Below are 12571 nucleotides of genomic sequence, written 5' to 3' on the forward strand. Positions count from 1 at the left end.
TTTTATTTGTAATCATGACAATTACAACAATACTGAATGAACACTTATTTTAACTTAATATAATACATCAATAAAATCTATTTAGCCTCAAGTAAATAATGAAACATGTTCAATTTGGTTTAAATAATGCAAAAACAAAGTGTTGGAGAAAAAAGTAAAAGTGCAATATGTGCTATGTAAGAAAGCTATTGTTTCAGTTCCTTGATTAGAACATGAGAACATATGAAAGCTGGTGGTTCCTTTTAACATGAGTCTTCAATATTCCCAGGTAAGAAGTTTTAGGTTGTAGTTATTATAGGAATTATAGGACTATTTCCCTCTATACCATTTGTATTTCATTAACCTTTGATTATTGGATGTTCTTATAGGCACTTTAGTATTGCCAGTGTAACAGTATAGCTTCTGTCCCTCTCCTCGCTCCTCCCTGGGCTCGAACCAGCAACACAACAACAACAACAGACACCACATCGAAGCAGCATTACCCATGCAGAGCAAGGGAAACAACCACCCTAAGGCTCAGAGCGAGTAGCGCGCGCTAACTAGCCAGCCATTTCACTTCGGTTACACCAGCCTCATCTCGGGAGTTGATAGGCTTGAAGACATAAACAGCGCAATGCTTGACGCACAACGAAGAGCTGCTGGCAAAACGCACGAGAGTGCTGTTTGTTTACGCGCCTGCTTCTGCCTACCACCGCTCAGTCAGATACTTAGATACTTGTATGCTTGTATGCTCAGTCAGATTTTATTTTTTTTATTTATTTTTTTAATTTTACCTTTATTTTACTAGGCAAGTCAGTTAAGAACAAATTCTTATTTTCAATGACGGCCTAGGAACAGTGGGTTAACTGCCTGTTCAGGGGCAGAACGACAGATTTGTACCTTGTCAGCTCGGGGATTTGAACTTGCAACCTTTCAGTTACTAGTCCAACGCTCTAACCACTAGGCTACCCTGCAACGCAGGACACGCTAGATAATATCTAGTAATATCCTTAAGCATGTGTAGTTAACTTCTTGGATATAGGGGGCGCTCTTTTAATTTATGGATAAAAAAACGTGCCCGTTTTAAGCGCAATATTTTGTCACGAAAAGATGCTCGACTATGCATATAATTGGCAGCTTTGGAAAGAAAACACTCTAAGGTTTCCAGAACTGCAAAGATATTATCTGTGGGTGCCACAGAACTCATGTTACAGGCGAAACCAAGATGATACTTTACCCAGGAAATGGGCAGAATTTTCGAAGCTCTGTTTTCTATTGTCTCCTTATATGGCTGTGAATGCGCCGGGAATGAGCCTGCCCTTCCTATCGTTTCTCCAAGGTGTCTGCAGCATTGTGACGTATTTGTAGGCATATCATTGGAAGATTGGCCATAAGAGACTACATTTACCACGGGTCCGCCCAGTGTCCTTTGTGTAAATTCGTGCGTAATCTACAAGCTGCACGCAGTCATCCAGTGATTGAGAGGAGAGAGGAGGCTTTCAACGAACGATATATCATGAAGAGATATGTGAAAAACACCTTGAGGATTGGTCCTAAACAACGTTTGCCATGTTTCAGTCGATATTATGGAGTTAATTTGGAAAAAAGTTCGACGTTTTGAAGACTGAATTTTCATTTTTTTTTGGTAGCCAAACGTGACGCACCAAACGGAGCAATTTCTCCTAAACAAATCATCTTTCAGGAAAAACTGAGCATTTGCTATCTAACTGAGAGTCTCCTCATTGAAAACATCTGAAGTTCTTCAAAGGTAATGATTTTATTTGAATGATTTTCTGGTTTTTGTAAAAATGTTGCCTGCTAATGCTAACGCTAAATGCTACGCTAAATGCTACGCTAACAGCACTAGCTGTTACACAAATGCTTATTTTCCTATAGTTGAGAAGCATATTTTGAAAATCTGAGATGACAGTGTTGTTAACAAAAGGCTAAGCTTGAGAGCTAGCATATTAATTTCATTTCATTTGCGATTTTCATGAATAGTTAACGTTGCGTTATGGTAATGAGCTTGAGGCTGTATTCACGATCCCGGATCCGGGATGGCTCGACGCAACACTAGTGATTATGATTGATTGTTTTATGAAGATAAGTTTAATGCTAGCTAGCAACTTACGTTGGCTTACTGCATTTGCGTAACAGACAGTCTCCTTGTGGAGTGCAACGAGAGAGAGGCAGGTCGATATTGCGTTGGACTAGTTAACTGTAAGGTAGATTAGATCCCCCGAGCTGACAAGGTGAAAATCTGTCGTTCTGCCCCTGAACAAGGCAGTTAACCCACCGTTTCTAGGCCGTCATTGAAAGTAAGAATGTGTTCTTAACTGACTTGCCAAGTTAAATAAAGATGAAATAAAGGTGTAAAAAAATAAATAATTGGCAAATCGGTGCCCAAAAATACCGATTTCCGATTGTTATGAAAACTTAAAATCAGCCCTAATTAATCGGCCATTCTGATTATTCGGTCGACCTCTAATAGTATTAGCAGTATTGGATAGAAAACACTCTGAAGTTTCTAAAACTGTTTGAAGATGTCTGTGAGTATAACAGAACTCATATGGCAGGCAAAAACCTGAGAAGAAATCCAAACAGGAAGTGAGAAATCTGAGGTTGGTCGATTTTCAACACAGTCCCTATTGAATTCACAGTGAGATATGGATGAAGTTGCAGATGTTTTGGATCCTGAACTGCTGCGGGAGTTTCACCGTCGCCGGCTGGATCGCCCTGCGCCTCGTCCTCCGGGTCGTCCCCGAGGCCGGTGTCGGCGTGCCGCTGGAGCCGCGCGTCAAAGGGGGGGGGGGGGGGGGGGGGGGGGGTACTGTCACGACTTCTGCCGAAGTCCGCTCCTCTCCTTGTTGGGGCGGCGTTCGGCGATGTCATCGATGTCACCGGCTTTCTAGCCATCGCCGCTCCATTTTTCATATATCCTTTTTGTTTTGTCTTGTCCTATACACACACCTGGTTTTCATTCCCTAATCATTCGACATGTATTTAGCCCTCTGTTTCCCATCATGTCTTTGTGTGTAATTGTTTGTTTGGTATTGTGGATTATTGTCGGGCGCTTTACTTTTGTCATATTCCGTGTTTTTGGCAGGTTATTGTTTTTATGTGCTGTGTATTTTGGAACGGAATTAAAGTGCGCCTGTTCACTACACTCTGCTCTCCTGCACCTGACTTTGCCTCCCGTACACACCTTTGACATTTCCAATCTTTGGGGATCTCAGACGATACGAAAGAGAGGTTGAACAGGCTAGTGATAGGGGTTGCAACAATTTCAGCAGATAATTTTAAAAAGAGAGGGTCCAAATTGTCTAACCCGGCTGATTTGTAGAGGTCCAGGTTTTGCAGTTCTTTAAGAACATCCCCTATCTGGATTTGGGTGAAGTAGAAATTGGGGATGCTTGGGCGAGTTGCTGTGGGGAGGGCAGAGCTGTTGACTGGGGTAAGGGTAGCCAGGTGGAAAGTATGGCCAGCCGCAGAAATATGCTTATTGAAATTCTCAATTATAGTGTATTTATCGGTGGTGACAGTGTTTCCTAGCCTCAGTGCAGTGAAGTCTCCATGGACTTTACAGTGTCCCAGAACTTTTTTGAGTTTGTGCTACAGGACCTCACTTAATGACCTGTATACGGCCATAAGCAAACAGGAAAATGCTCATCAATATGCGGCGCTCCTAGTGGCCATGTAGGGGGCAGTATTTTAGTTTTGGCCCAAAAAACGTACCCATTTGAAACGGCCTATTTCTCAGCCCAAGAAACTAGAATATGCATATAATTGTCAGATTAGGATAGACAACACTCTAAAGTTTCCAAAACTGTAAAAAATATTGTCTGTGAGTATAACAGAACTCCGGCGAAACCTGCAATATCAGGAAGTGCCTCTTATTTTGAAACCCTTCTGTTCCTATGCATGCCTATCCTCCATTTAAAGGGATATCAACCAGATTCCTTTTTCTCTGGCTTCCCTAAGGTGTCAACAGTCTTTAGACATAGTTTCAGGCTTTTATTTTGAAAAATGAGCGTGAAGGATCACATTGCGTAAGTGGATAGGTGGGGGCTCTCAGAGTGAGTTTTTGCGCAACTGAGTAAAGCCGCCATTGTTCCTCCCTCTGTTATTGAAAAACCTACAAACTCGGTTGATATATTATCGAATATATATTTTAAAAACAACATGAAGATTGATTATAAAAAACGTTTGACATGTTTCTGTGTACATTATGGATATTATTTGGAATATACGTCTGCATTGTGGTGACCGCTCTTTCCTGTGGATTTCTGAAAATAACGCGACAAACAAACTGAGGTATTTTGGGTATAACAATAAACAAAAGGACAAAAGGAACATTTGTTGTGTAACTGGGGGTCTCGTGAGTGAAAACATCCGAAGATCATCAAAGGTAAGCAATTAATTTGATTGCTTTTCTAATTTTCGTGACCAAGCTTCCTGATGCTAAGTGTACATGATGTTATGCTATGCTATCGATAAACTTACACAAACACTTGGATTGCTTTCGCTGTAAAGCATCATTTCAAAATCTGAGACAACAGGTGGAATAACAAAAAGGCTAAACTGTGTTTTGCAATATTGCACTTGTGATTTCATGAATATGAATATTTTTTTGTAATATTATTTGACTGTTGCGCTATGCTATTCAGTGGTTGCTGACGAAAATGATCCCGCTAACGGGATGGGTAGCGCCAAGAAGTTAATGCAGGGAAGCTTAAATCAGTTTTACCTCATTTCTATCAGCATGTTAAATGTGCAATTAGAGGGGAAAAAAACTCTAGACCTCCTTTACTTCACACACAGAGACGCGTACAAAGCCCGCCCTCCATTTGGAAATTCAAATTCAATCCCACTGATTCCTGTTTACACGCAAAATTTTAAGCAGGAAGCACCAGTGACTCGGTCTATAAAAAAGTGGTCAGATGAAGCAGATGCTAAACTACAGGACTGTTTTGCTAGCACAGACTGGAATATGTTCTGGGATTCTTTCGATGGCATTGAGGAGTACACCACATCAGTCACTGGCTTTATCAATAAGTGCATCGAGGACGTCATCCCCACAGTGACTGTACGTACATACCCCACCCAGAAGCCATGGATTACAGACAACATTCACACTGAGCTAAAGGGTAGAGCTGCCACTTTCAAGGAGCGGGACTCTAACCGGAAGCAAATAAGAAATCCCGCTATGCCCTCCGACGAACCCTCAAACAGGCAAAGTGTCAATACAGGACTAAGATTGAATCGTAATACGCCGGCTCCAATGTGGCAGGGCCTATTACAGACTATAAAGGGAAGCCCAGCCGAGAGCCGAGAGCCGAGAGCTGCCCAGTGACACGACTTACCAGAAAAGCTGAATAACTTCTATGCTCGCTTCAAGGCAAGTAACACTGAAACATTCATGAGAGCATCAGCTGTTCTGGACGACTGTGTGATCACGCTCTCCACAGCCGATGTGAGTAAGACCTTTAAACAGATCAACATTCACAACCAGCCTAAAAGACTACTGACCCATAGCACTCACGTCGAGATGATTGTGGACTACAGGAAAAGGAGGACCGAGGACGCATCCATTCTCATAAACGGGGCTGTAGTGGAGCAGGTTGAGAGCTTCAAGTTCACATTACCAACAAACTAACATGGTACAAGCACACCAAGACAGTCGTGAAGAGGGCACAACAAAACCTATTCCCCCTCAGGGGACTGAAAAGATTTGGCATAAGTCCTCAGATCCTCAAAAGGTTTTACAGCTGCACCATCGAGAGCATCCTGACGGGTTGCATCACTGCCCTGTAGTGACCAAAAAAGCCGATGCCGATTAATTGCCAGATTTTTGAAATGTATTTGTAATAATGACAATTACAACAATACTGAATGAACACTTATTTTAACTTAAAATATAATACATCAATAATATCAATTTAGCCTCAAATAAATCATGAAACATGTTCAAGTTGATTTAAATAATGCAAAAACAAAGTGTTAGAGAGGAAAGTAAAAGTGCAATATATGCCATGTAAGAAAGCTAACGTTTAAGTTCCTTGCTCAGAACATGAGAACATATGAAAACTGGTGGTTCCTTTTAACATGAGTCTTCAATATTCCCAGGTAAGAAGTTTTAGGTTATAGTTATTCTAGGAATTATAGGACTATTTCTATCTATACCATTTGTATTTCATTAACCTTTGACCATTGGATGTTCTTATATGCACTTTAGTATTGCCAGTGTAACAGTATAGCTTCTATCCCTCTCCTCGCTCCTACCTGGGCTCGAACCAGGAACACAATGACAACAGCCACCCTCGAAGCAGCGTTACCCATGCAGAGCAAGGGAAACAACCACTCCAAGTCTCAGAGCGAGTGACGTTTGAAACGCTATTAGCGCGCACCCCGCTAACTAGCTAGCCATTCCACATCGGTTACACCAGCCTAATCTCGGGAGTTGATAGGCTTGAAGTCATAAATAGCTGCTGGCAAACGCACGAAAGTGCTGTTTGAATGAATGCTTATGAGCCTGCTGCTGCCTACCACCACTCAGTCAGACTGCTCTATCAAATCATAGACTTAATTATAATATAATAAACACACAGAAATACGAGCCTTAGGTCATTAATATGGCCGAATCCGGAAACTATCATCTCGAAAACAAGACGTTTATTTTTTCAGTGAAATACGGAACCGTTACGTATTTTATCTAACGGGTGGCATCCATAAGTCTAAATATTCCTGTTAAATTGCACAACCTTCAATGTTATGTCATAATTACGTAAAATTCTGGCAAATTAGGCGGCCCAAACTGTTGCATATACACTGACTCTGCGTGCAATGAACACAAGAGAAGTGACACAATTTCACTTGGTTAATATTGCCTGCTAACCTGGATTTCATTTAGCTAAATATGCAGGTTTAAAATATATACTTCTGTGTATTGATTTTAAGAAAGGCATTGATGTTTATGGTTAGGTACATATTGGAGCAACGATACGCACCACATCGATTATATGCAATGCAGGACACACTAGATAAACTAGTAATATCATCAACCATGTGTAGTTAACTAGTGATTATGATCGTTTGATTGATTGTTTTTTATAAGATAAGTTTAATGCTAGCTAGCAACTTACCTTGGCTTACTGCATTCGTGTAGCAGGCAGTCTCCTCGTGGAGTGCATTGTAATCAGGTGGATAGAGCATTGGAATAGTTAACTGTAAGGTTGCAAGATTGAATCCCCTGAGCTGACAAGGTGAAAATCTGTCGTTCTGCCCCTGAACGAGGCAGTTAACCCACCGTTCCTAGGCCGTCATTGAAAATAGAATGTGTTAACTTTTTTATTTTTTATTTCACCTTTATTTAACCAGGTAGGCTAGTTGAGAACAAGTTCTAGGCAACTGACTTGCCTAGTTAAATAAAGATTAAATAAAGGTACATTGACTCTGTACCGGTACACCCTGTATATAGCCCCGCTATTGTTATTTCCTGCGACCAGGGTAGATCCTGGGTGGATCCTGCCTCTGTCACTGGAGTACTCACCTCAGTAAACCTCAGAACAGCATCATTCATCAGGGTTTCCCACTCTCCAATGTCAATTACTTTTCAATGACTTTCCAAGGACGAAGGTTTTTCACCCACTGGTGATCATATAAAGTCCCAAATGGACCATATCCTGATCCTGTTCCAATTAAAACATGAGTGCCAAGCCTTGTATCATGACAATGATTTACTAAGCTTTTGCCACAGTGAAACGTTGCACCTGTTGTTATCCAGAGGGAGCTAAATTAATACAAGGAAGCATTTTACATTCAAAGGCGTCAATGTTCCACAGGTTCAAAACCTTAACAAATCTGGCCAAGAGATAGGTTTGTTTCTTTGGCACATGTGCTTGCAGTTCCAGAATGGGTTCATTCACTGTACCCAATGTCCATCTTGTCTGGCAAACGGTTGTCTGGCTTTAATCCAACCTGGAAACAAGGGTAGACTCATAACAAATCTATAACCATAACTACGGTATATATAGACTGTAACATTTACATGTTACACTGTTAAGTGTCTCAGTCATGTAAGTGTAACCATGTTCTGCAACCCCACCATAGGGAAGAAGGAGAAGTAGGTCGTTGGCTGTTTTGATGCTAAATATTTTCTGCCACTGCTCCCAGAGGGGAAAGAGTACTGCACCGAAGAGCAGCGTTACACTGCATATTGATTGACTTCCAAAGAGCAGAAAGGCAATGCTTCTTTTGGAAGCAAAAGGCAAAGGTGTCATATCGACACTTTGGTTATACTGAAAATACAAGTGAAGAAAATATGATTCAGTTATTTGTATTGAACTTGTGTTTAAAATAAGTGCTTTGTTTTGTCTGGAACAAATGGACAGGTAAGGGCTTAAGGTGGACAAAAATGGCCTCAGTCGCAAGACATTGCTAAAAACGTCAGTAAAGAGGAAATAGAAATAGATCATCATAACAAATAGTTAACGACCATAATGTATAATCATCCACCACCCTAAAAGAAAACAGCTAACTAAATGCATGGCATGATTATTTGCGGCAGAGTTGTTGTGATATTTGACCATAGTAAAAAGTGTATAGATAGACCAAAGAGGTGGATGGAAAGGAGAACCATCAAACATATGCTGTGAACAAGACATTCTGTATCACACAGTCCTTGCCAGTAGGCATGGATAGGAAGAGATCCTTTCTGTATGTTTCATAAAAGCAAACCATTCGTGAAAAAAAAGAGTAGTGTTCGAGGTTGGAACTGCAGAGCCACCCAAGTACAGCCATTCAGCCATTACGTGTCAAACATTTACAGTTGCACTCCTCTTCTCTGGATAAAAAATACCTACATTCACATGCATGGGTACCATCTGCATCCAATTGGCATGTGTAACTAACCAACCACTACAAAGAACCCAGTCAGGTAAAGAAAAGAAAAAATGTCTGTGGTGTGACAGAACATAATGGGGAGAGAGAGATCCTATATGATTTCTCAGCCAGACTATGGAAGCCAATGCTGAGCCAATAGCTCTTGACGTGGCTGAAATCGGTCAGGTCTGCCCAGCTTACATAAAGGCTTGGGAACATGGACGCTGTGCAGCCCAACAAGGGGGAGGGAGGGAGGTCTCACAGCTGAAACAGACCGACAGGAGGGGACAACAGGCTGCGAGAGCAGAGCAAGCAGACGTCACATGGGCCCAGAACTGACAGACAGACATCGCATGATCCCACACAACTCAGATATTTTTGACTGACTGAAGAAATTGAGGGGAATTATTAAAAGGCATCTAGACCTAGAGATTTTTTTTCTTCGTTTTAGTCAGAAGGTTGGTGACATCGTAATAGGCCTTGGACATGCATGATGTTATGGACATAAGCACAACAGTCACAGTTAGGCAGCCATACAGTTAACCAGTAACACATTTGTTAAGTCATTTTCTGTGATTTTTATCACATATCTTGCTGTGCATGAACCATGTAACTAAGGTAAAAATGTCACATTTAGGCCTAGTAGTTACTCTTACTGTAACTAATTCAGTGACTGCAGAGAGAGATAGGTAACAATTACTCTTAATAACTTAAAATGTCCTTTCAATGTTAATGACAGGTTTAGTTAATATGTCATTACAATTTGTTACACTGTTGTTACCAAAGCAGTAGCCTGACGACTCGCGCTAAATTCTGTGTTCGCAACATACTTCAATCTGAGACTGCCATCATTGAAGTCGTTCGTAGTGACGAGGGGCACGAGGGGTGTTGTACAAAACAAAGTCATCAGAGATGGGATGGTGTCTAACAAATCAGATTACAAAGCCAATGACACATTTTCAACCCACCGCTTTACTCACTTGTGTTCTTGCTCTGGCCCAACCCATCGGTTTCAGGACCAAACAGGCGGCCCCAAATGTGTTCACATTCGGTGAGGGGTCGGGGAGGTATTCAGATCCAGACTCATTGCGGAGAAGAAAATAATATCCGTGGGTGTGACGTAGCATTTGGCCCGGAGCAAGGACTCTATGTAGCCATGCAAGTAAATGAGGAAATCCTGAATCTCTAAGTTATTCTGCCATAAAATTTTCAAAACTCAGAATAAGTAGCTTTAACTCTCAACTCCTGAAAATCCAAAAGACAGGCCAAACACACCACAGGGCCGGATCAGCTTTTCAATCCAAAAGACAGGCCAACACACCACAGGGCCGGATCAGCTTTTCAATCCAAAAGACAGGCCAAACACACCACAGGGCCCAATCAGCTTTTCAATCCAAAAGACAGGCCAACACACCACAGGGCCGGATCAGCTTTTCAATCCAAAAGACAGACCAAACACACCACAGGGCCGGATCAGTTTTTCAATCCAAAAGACAGGCCAAACACACCACAGGGCCGGATCAGCTTTTCAATCCAAAAAGCCTTTTTGCGCTGGATTTAGCCATCATAGGTCAGTTATGCATCCCCACATCCGATTCATCTTTCATTAAATACAGAAGACACCTGAAGTGTTGTGGAATGACTGAGAGAGCATATAACTCAACACTTCACCAACAAATCCCATGGAGTGCTGATCATAGTGAATATTTGCATGTTTTAAAATGACACTAGTACAAATAATAGGATATACCTATATCATAAAGATATATTACCATGTTATTGATGTATGTATGTATGTATGTATGTATGTATGTATGTATGCCATCATTGTAAATAGGAATTTGTTCTTAACTGACTTGCATAGTTAAATAAAGGTTAAATAAATAAAAAACTATTGGTTTAATGTATGTATGTATCGTATGTATGTATGTATGTATGTATGTATGTATGTATGTATGTATGTATGTATGTATGTATGTATGTATGTATGTATGTATGTATGTATGTATGTATGTGTATGTGTGTGTGTGTGTGTGTGTGTGTGTGTGTGTGTGTGTGTGTGTGTGTGTGTGTGAGTGATTGAATTGCAAGCAAAACCATTCATACAGATGATTCAACATCGCATTTAACATATTGGCAGACTATTTAACATAGCCTACCTACATTCTATTATCAAAGAAATAGCACATATGACTGAGATGGGGTTACAGGGTTACAGGGTTACATGGTTTGTTCACTGCAAGTAACCCCCCCCCCCCCCCCCCCCCCCCACACACACACACACAAACACACACGGGCAGTTGTCTAAACCACATTTGTTACAATATTATATGCTATGAAACAGATACATTTCTATAACATACTGTATACTGACTACAGGTAGTTTATGAGTCAAAACTTGTGGTAAGAACCATTAAAATGACTGAAGCACTGTTTTACCTATAGATATACTGTATTTCCTTGGAGTATTTTATCTAACGTTAGTTTTTTTTTCTCAACAGAATTTCATCAGACTTTGATGCATACAAAATAACGGCGTTACAATTGTGACAGTCCCCCAGAAAGCATTTACTGTTGTCACATTTAAAAAATAATAATAAAAACGACTTATTTACTTTTACACTACCATCACAATCCACCCCACTCCTAGATGTACATGATATTTGCGCAATATCTTACGAAATGAATAATTGATGGTGTATAATTAATGGATTTATGGTGAGAGTTTATTCACAATGACAATCATCCATGAACGTTTTAATTATGCATTCAGACGAGAAAAAGAAAAAGCAGCATTCTCTCTTACCTTCGACAGCCCCTACCATTGGAAATATCCATAAACAATATAAGATATCCATAACAACGGAAATACTTGGCATTTTGGCTGTAAAAAGCCAAGGTATTCATAGAAAACAGGTCCACCAGCGGGCCATTGACAGCGAATTAATCTACAAGAAGCGCAAACCCTCACAGCCAATGATTAGAACGAACCGCTTTTGAAGGGAGAACACGCGTCTAAAGCCAAATTTGGGCGAAACCAAAGGGAATCATGCAAAGGGGTAGGGCAATGTATCTGTAGTTTGGAGATGGCTGCAGTTTTCATTTACAAGATACCTCTGAATTGAGAGTGTAATAATTGTTGTATTTAATATATGTTGTAATTAAATCATATCAAAGCACACTATTATACTGTAGATGTCATTATTGTTGTGTACATGCATCACTAACTAGCACCATACTTCCACCACCACCACCACTACAGTATACCACCAGTTGCAGCTGCATGATCAAATGGTTTGTTTTATTGATTGACTAAGGTTGTGTTCGTGAACATGTTTTGATCATTTATCAGTGCATCATCAAATAGTGAAACACATGCGGTTGAGAGGAGATAGAAGTTGCGCGGAGCTTATTTCACTTTATGGTCAGTCAAGTCACTGGTTCTTTGAAGCAGCTGCGTGAACATGTATTATTTCACTTCGCTGCTGGGATATTATGGGTTTTCAAACGCATAAGCTGCAAATGTAATTTAGTGTATATATTTAGCAATACTAATGAAACTCTGCAGTGCACTCAGTCAACTACTTTCAAATGAAAAGATTAGGCATATTTGGTGCTTCTGCTGGACGTCCACTATGTCGTTCAAGAACAATGGCGCCACCCTGAGTAGGAAACAGAGACTACATGATATGAGTAGTGTTTTAGGCAAAGG

The 12571-nt window shown here is 40.7% G+C and overlaps 1 protein-coding gene across 5 annotated transcripts in view; it reads right to left on the reverse strand.

Moving 5' to 3' along the window:
- The window catches only part of LOC109907866 (ephrin type-B receptor 2), a 68152-nt gene extending 56276 nt beyond the window's left edge, over positions 1-11876 (reverse strand). For 4 of the 5 annotated variants that reach the window (XM_020506120.2, XM_020506118.2, XM_020506119.2 and 1 more), the window contains exon 1: positions 11666-11829. In XM_020506120.2, coding sequence (XP_020361709.1) covers positions 11666-11738 — 73 coding nt within the window. In that variant the 5' untranslated portion in view covers positions 11739-11829. Of the gene's footprint in view, positions 1-11665 lie in introns of all 5 variants that reach the window. The other variant, XM_020506117.2, reaches the window with a different exon arrangement.
- Positions 11877-12571: the final 695 nt, after the last annotated feature.

The sequence above is a fragment of the Oncorhynchus kisutch genome, linkage group LG17, assembly GCF_002021735.2.
Source record: "Oncorhynchus kisutch isolate 150728-3 linkage group LG17, Okis_V2, whole genome shotgun sequence".
Lineage (NCBI taxonomy): Eukaryota > Metazoa > Chordata > Actinopteri > Salmoniformes > Salmonidae > Oncorhynchus > Oncorhynchus kisutch.